General features: G+C 39.2%; 1 protein-coding gene across 1 annotated transcript in view; it reads right to left on the minus strand.

Moving 5' to 3' along the window:
• The window catches only part of LOC135682430 (uncharacterized), a 28,729-nt gene extending 24,990 nt beyond the window's left edge, over positions 1 to 3,739 (minus strand). Inside the window, exon 1 of the mRNA XM_065197314.2 lies at positions 3,553 to 3,739. Coding sequence (XP_065053386.2) covers positions 3,553 to 3,622 — 70 coding nt within the window. The 5' untranslated portion in view covers positions 3,623 to 3,739. The remainder of the gene's footprint in view (positions 1 to 3,552) is intronic.
• Between the last annotated feature and the right edge of the window lie 3,997 nt (positions 3,740 to 7,736).

Raw genomic sequence — 7,736 nt, forward strand, 5'->3', positions numbered from 1 at the left:
TTTTCCATGACATTAAGGAGAATGCTAAAGTTTGCAAGAATATTGAAAAGGTTTTACATTCAAAAATTAGAATTAACTCAAAGCATCTAACAGATTTATTAACAATAACTCGCACAATAACTAATTTTTTTCAATCAATCCTGGCTGTTAGTTGATGCAAAATAGCAACATTAACATTTAAAAAAATTTTACTGTAATAATGACAGGCAAATTATGTCTCGTTTATCACTTTAACAAGAGTCTACCTATTAGAATATATGATTATTATTATCTTATGCTTGCTGTAGTCACTTGTTACGTTATGTTGAATCTTATTTGACAATGAACTCTTTGATAACTCGCTTACCACGCTGCTTTACACTCGAATATGTTAGCCGTTGTATTAGGCCTGGTTTTGTTCAATTAACGTCATATATTCATGTTTGTTCATATTCATGCCTGGTCACAGCTTCAGATAAATTTAACACTACCAATGTGAAACAAATTATTGAATAATTTTGTAGAAATAATGACCAAAATCTGTAGCAAATGGTTTTCAAAGCGAATTTGCATTCTTTGTTTTTCGTGTAATCAGAAGTCAAAAGGTTTAATAAATGGTGGGTGGAATATTCACAACTTTGGGAACATAACCAGATAAACGATTGCTAGCAAGTGCGGAATGAAAGCTGAAAATTATCAAGCATTCTCCAAGAAGACCAAACATAAGTGTCTGGGCCAGATGCACCAGCGCTATTATCAACTTTTCCAGTAGATCTAGTAGATTGATATATAGATCTAGTTTTTAGACAAGCACTCAGGGTTACTTTGTCTCAGGGGCGTTGAGACGGCTAGGAGGGGCAAAAGGTCCAGGGCCTGTGCTCCAATGGGGCTGGTAATAATGTAATAAGATCAATTTAAAATGCAAAAAAGCTACTATTTCAGCAACTTATATGGAATCAACACCTGTTAGTTTATCGCAGAGGGAGCATGTCCACATGTCCTTTATTCACGTAAAATGTTTTTGCGCATTTTTGAAAATTTTGTAAAAATTTTTTTCAACAATTGTTACTAAAAAAGGCTTTTCCTAGTTCTCCGGGAGATTGAAGGGCGTGGCTACAGGAAACTTTTTTAAGGGGTCCCAGCTATGTGAATCACTCCTGGGCCCGAACTGAATATCGACGGCCCTGCTTTGTCTACATCTTAGGTGCATGCATGCCAGACTGGAAACTTTGTTTTCTGCGCGTGACTGCACGCCTGAAATGATGCATATTCAAAAATTTGTAGTGGTAATAATGTGAATTTTTACTACAAAGGGACTTTGCACGGCCAATATGCAAAGCGCGGAGAAGGAAAATTTAAGTGCCTGGGCAATATTGCTGCGGGCGCGCGACAAAGTTTCCAGTCTGGGTGGGGTGCATGTGCATAACTGCCATGCTCTGAGTACTGAGTAACTACAATCCTTTTAGGAAAAAATGAAGATAAAAATTGACAATGTTAGCTTGAAACAGAGAATGGCCAAACGCTAATCATCGCTTTAGAATTTTGCTCAATTAAATTGTGCACACTGGTTTTCACATTAAAGGAGAAATCCCTCACTTGGTCAAGAATGACTTTAAATTCACTTAATTTCACTTTTTCATAAAAAATTTCAAGTGTATCTCTAAAATACAAACCAACGATCCCAAAAACGCATCTCAGAAGTTGCGTTGCAATGATTCTGGGCCATTTTGCAGCTAAAAGATGTTCAAATTTCGCAGCTAACCTCGTTTCCATTAACATCAAAATGAGCCGAGAGCCAGGGCGCTTCAATATTATTGTCATGAGCCATTGTCATGAGCCATACCTGGCTGGATAGCCGTGAAAACGTGACAAGAGAGCCCAAACACAAGCTATTTGCTATTTGGCACAAAACAAATGCTATTTGGCACAAAACTAAGCTTTAAAGAACAGGTTCAGATTGTGAAATCAACCATGTACATATGACCACTTCATGATGAAGTTTTCAGCCTTGATTTTCAGGCCATAGAGAACGCTAGACGTTAAAAGAGGCTCGATTTCATGCAAAAATATAAAATTAGCAATTTTCTTAGGGTTATAAAAGCGGTTTCCCAAGCCCATTGTCTGGCTTCCATAAACACCGGATTCTGTACAAGAATTTACAATCATTGCCAAAAACACTTTACACTTTGCGCTGTGATTATCTATTGGTCATTTGTTTTACCGAATACTACTACTCCCGTCCCCCTTTCCCCCAGAAAAATGTTTAGTTGAGAAAATTATTATACAACCTTCAAGAAAAAGTGTACTCCATAACCCCTTCCTTTTTTCTATAGTGAATCAACATTGTTCCTTAGGAGGAGAACAGGCACCGCGGAGCAGAGGGGCTGGGGGGACCTTAGCCCCCCCCTCACTTTTTGCAAAAATGCCAAATATTAAGTATCAAACTACCAAAAAAGCCTCTTTTTATATGGTTTTAGCCCCCCCTCTACTTCTTTTAGACCCCCACTTTTCTCAACGCTCTGCGGTGCCTGGAGAAGGGGGTGGCTGAACTTGCCTTTGAAAACTGACGTTAGTGTTTTGAGACTTTTGGCAGTGATTGTAACACCATTAGACGGGCGTTCTCGGCGGAACTTCAATAAATGTCAAAACCTGTTAACAGTTTAATCACAAACAGCGATTTTCTTTGTGCGCTGTTTGCCAACACAGCAAAGAAATATAGCTTTCCTGTGCGATTTGGTAGACCAGCTTATTCTATCTATCTTGTTCAAATGTTTTAGATAAATCTGTTTCTAAATTGATAGGACACTTTTTGCCTAAGGGGCTGCAGTAACCCATTCGCCCTCAAAGAATAGACCAATACAAATAATTTCCCTAAGGGCTCGCATCGGCTTAGCCTGAAGGCATGTATTTCAGAACACGCACCAGGGCTTTGGAACCCTGAAGTCCTAAAACGCCCTAGGTTTTAAAGCGTTGAGCAGTCAAAATTGCTTCAATACAGAATGCATTCCCTGTACATCTTCATCATTTGAAAAAAAAACTTGTACAATTCACAACAGGACCCTTGTGATTTTGCAGTAAACAAAGATTCAAGCTCGTGGCGCTAATCATAAACGGCAGAGAGTCTTTCACCTTCATTGTGCCTAAAGATGACAAATCTTATATTATTCTTCAAAACAGATGTTAATTGAGACAGCATAGATCTTCGGCCCTGAGGTGAAATCAGAGGTGAAGTCAAAGGTCAAAGGACAAGATCTTTTGAATACTTCTAAATTCTTTTCTAACTGTAGTTGGGAAACAAACTATGAACTAAGAAATAAGATGACCACACAAAGTTTCCAGTTCTTTTGTTCATGTTTACCCTGAGGCCAATTGGTAAAGCAATTTCTCTGAAAAGCCCTTGACTTTATGCCTGAGAAACCCTCCATTCAGACGCTGCACACAAACCCACACTTTTTCAGCCAACCAAACTTACATAAAATCACAAAATCACACAAGATACAATCCAGATACAACAATTTTTGTTGCGCCATGAGGTATGGCAACCTAAACGACAATAAAACATTCGAAACTTACCAGGTTCTAGCATGAAAATGACGCCAACAAGCAAACACGGGACTAGCATCTCCCTTGAACTGATCCACATATCACCAGTTTGGCTTGACTTGCGAAATTATCCGCAAGTAACCGACTAGCCAGTGGACTGTTTGCCGTGGACGTGCCTTGCCCTTTTCTAAACTGAGGGATCAACTGTATTGATTTTCTACGGAACGTTGACAGCAGTGCATATGGGTAAGTTCATTATCACGCTGCGATTGATTGGCAGTTTCCATTCTCACAGTAAATAGGACAATATATCCTCTTCCTTGCTCATGGGGAGAGGAAGGGATGTCCAGTTATTAAGCTGTCAGTATTTACGACTCAAAGTAAAGTAGACTCTACGTCATGCATCCCAAGATGCATCGCAATTCATAAATGGGTAACTTCTCTCTTTTCGTTGGAACTACAACGCTGATACTTAAAAAATCTGTTTATAATAATCATCAAAAGATCAAAGTAGAAATAACACTCTCGTTTTGGCCTGATTTATTTTTATGCTTTGATTTATACTTTGGTTTGATATTGCTGAAAGTTGTTAAGTGAAATTGCAAATTGAAAATTAATTTGAAGATAATGAAACAGCTGCAGAACGAGTTTTTGGTATAGTAACTTGGAGATAATCTTTAAAAGTCCCCCGCCCCACCTGGAATAAGCGCCTACTTCGAATAAGACACAAATAGAAAACTTCAATGGGACTAATTAGAGGAATTAAGATACCCCTTCAATACATACGGTTTCCTTATTTTTTCGTACAAGGCAAGGGCATTTTAACGTCTAAAGACGGTCGCATTTTATCGCTTTCTGCATTTTTAATGTTCCCAGTAATGAATAATGAGCTCGGATCTGTTTCGACGCAAGATTTGTCCAGAAATCCAATCTTATTCAGGAATTCTTTCACTTTAGGGTTTGTTAATTGTAAAGATTTAGGGATGCAAGAAGTATGACAGGGCAAAGAAGGGAGGCAGACTTGTTTTAGAGAGGACAGTTGATACGAGTGATCGAATATTCTGCGAACGAGTGTTTGAGATGGGGGGAGAACGCGAATGTTCGAGAAAATTTAAAGATTTGAGATCGAGAATTGAGGGCAACCAAGGCTTGTACTCGTTTGTATTTCTTTGTATTTGATATATTTGCATATGCATAATATTACTCTTTATCTATTCTTCAATTGCTGTTTTCATTAATGACTTTCATCAATGTTTTCATTGAATCGCATTCTTGGAGACGAATCGGCGGAAATTGCGTTTATTCCAGGCATGAAGGTGGTAGGTGAGCCGAGAAAAGAGGGTTCGGGGTACACCCTACAGATTGGGATAAATTGGCATCAAATCATATTTTGCTGCACTGAACTTCGGAAACTATCAGAAATCTTTTGGCAATTTCTCTGCTTTGACTCAGTCGTATAGGAATCTTAAGGGCTAAGCCCTGAAGTCGTATAGGAATCTTCACGACAAAGCAAGTTGTGGGAGTGGGACAGAGAACCAACTTAGCAAGAAGACTAGAAAGGGGTGGACATCTGAAAAGCTTCTGAAACGTTTCCGTGGACCGGGGGCAATATCTTTGACTTCCTGGGAACAAAGTCATGGGGAAAATGAGACAATTCCAAGCACCTTAGGGATAGCCTGAGCCCCAGACTCCAAATACTTCTAGTTTGGGGTCTGGACCTCAGGCTACTTGGAGAAGGAAGGGTTTTGAGCTGTCAGGACAAATTCCATCTGTGTAGTGTGTTGGCAATTACCAAGAACCGCGGAGCAATGGCGGCGCCAGCCACTAAGCTCTGGGGGGGGGGGGGGCAAACCAAAAAAATTAAGCCACGCCCTTTTAACAACCAGAAAATGCCCTATTACCAACAAAAAACGCCGATTTTATCCGAAGGGAACGCCTATGACTAACTTTTGTTTGAAAATTGGCAGTTTGAAAATCATAAGATTACATCACAAAAAGTACGGTGTCAAAATATTACCCCTCCCCCAACATTTTCAAATTGAATTTAGAAGAACTACAAAATCGATTCTCCTGAGAACTGGGGGGGGGGGACGTGTCCTCCCCGTGGCGCCGCTACTGCCGCGGAGGATATTACAGATTGAGGGAGCTAAACATGCTAAAAACCAAGAGCAAGGTGATTTTGTGTATGCTTTTAAGTACGTTTCGAAGTTACTTGGGTGGGGGGCTAGAGCCCCCTCAGCCCTCCCCCCGCTTCCGTGATCCCTGGCAGTATCTCCTGTTTGACAAAAGCCGTCAAGATAGAATTTCTAGGCCTAAGTTGAAGCAAACTAGGCAACCCTGCACGGGAGAATGCATCTCAATCATTTTTGCATTAGACAGAGGTCATTGGTCTGTTACATGAAGTTCAAAAATTTTCAGCGGAAAAAACTACTAAAATAGTTTCGTACATATTTTTGACATTGACAGAAAAATGTTTGCCAATGTTAACCAGTCATTTTAACCAGTCAGCAGGTTGTTGATTCAAAGGTATTTTGAAGACTTTCTCTTGAGCAACTGTGCTAAAAACCACGAGCCTCGAAAATGCGGTTTTGTTAAGTGAACTTTCAGTGACAGTCACTTTTTGATAGACGATGAGAACGATGATGTTATTTGTTTGGCTCAAAGTGAAGCTTTTTTCAAAAATTTTGCAGACATAGTTATTTTAAAGATTGCAAACTTTCGTTTAGATTTGTTTTGAAAACGGAATACAGATTCAGAGACCAATTTACATTGCACATGCGTAGATTATACAAAAATTGTCGGCTTGACAAACATTCGGACATGACTTGACAAACACACAACTGTTGTATCCGTAAGAATAAATTTTCGGACAAATCTTTCTCCAAAAGTTTGTAACGCCGATCCATTTTACAGTTGATGTGTTGCTTTGTTCCTTTGACCAGTTGAGTTATTATCAAAGTGAAACAATAGCTCATTGGACGTCTAAAGCCGTAGCTGTTCCATATTATCATATTTTTAATCCTTTGAAACCCAAAGTCTCAAATCTTCCACGTAACTTAGAATTCCCGTTCTAAAGTTTGGTCCAAGGCTGGGCTGGCTCAAGACGGTGGCTGGCGCAACACTGGGCTGGTCTAAGGCTTGTAGCTTCATTCAAAACTGGAAAACAGCTCCGAAAAAGACGATTTTGCAGCAGGTCTCAGATGTTGTACCTTCAGGTTCATTGGTTCGGCTCTGGGGGAATTGCTTTAATAAGTTCCTACCCTGGGTGCCAGAGCCTCAGAGAGTCGAAGGATGAAGAACGGGGAAAGGAATTGCGAAGGAGGACGGAAGAGGGCAGAAGAGTAGTTCCATAATGGTTTATTCCAGCTTGGGATTACAGCCATTTATTGATTATTTGGTTAGAGTGGCGGATTGAACTCCTCCTCTGCGATAGAAAACCTTGACTTAAGGTGATTCAGATTAGCAAGATTTGTAATTACAGATAAGCAAGATTTGTAATTACAGATTGGCAAGATTTGTAATTACAGATTGGCAAGATTTGTAATTACAGATTGGCAAGATTTGTAATTACAGATTAGCAAGATTTGTAATTATAGCTTAGCAAGATCTGAAAAAGATCAAGAATGCTGGAGGAATATTGCAGTCACTTGAGTAGGATTATTCAATTGTATAGGCCTGACGATTCGCACTGACGATTCGCACGGAAACCGCTGTACAAAGGATCATCAATAACTTTCAGTTTAAAAGAAATCTTAAGTATGTTTTTGTCTTAACAACATATTTAAAGGTTGTTTTAGAGGAATTTAGCATTTGAAAACTGGAAATTTCGGGGGATTTGTAGAGACTTATCGAAGTATCAAAAATAACTTTTCGCAAAATCACCACAGGGATCTTCAAACGAGATTAATTGGAAAGGCAACTCAATATTGTAGAGGAATTTATATGTTTCGACTTATAATTCAATATTGGGATTTAGGTACTCTTCACATGCTAAAGATTCAAGGCTTGGTATTGTCACAAAGCCGTACCGTATTCGTTTAACTTTATTAATGGCACCGCAATACTGTTGATCACGTGATCGCAGCGAAATATAAAAAAGAGCAGAGAAAAAATTGTACCATAGTCAATGCTTGGACTAAGTAGGAAGATAGAATTAGACTGTATAACTCGTATATTTTGTTCCACTATTTCAGCCGTGTTTAATGACCAATTAA

This window comes from Rhopilema esculentum, chromosome 16 (genome assembly GCF_057945365.1).
Source record: "Rhopilema esculentum isolate cy_ngs chromosome 16, ASM5794536v1, whole genome shotgun sequence".
NCBI classification, from domain to species: domain Eukaryota; kingdom Metazoa; phylum Cnidaria; class Scyphozoa; order Rhizostomeae; family Rhizostomatidae; genus Rhopilema; species Rhopilema esculentum.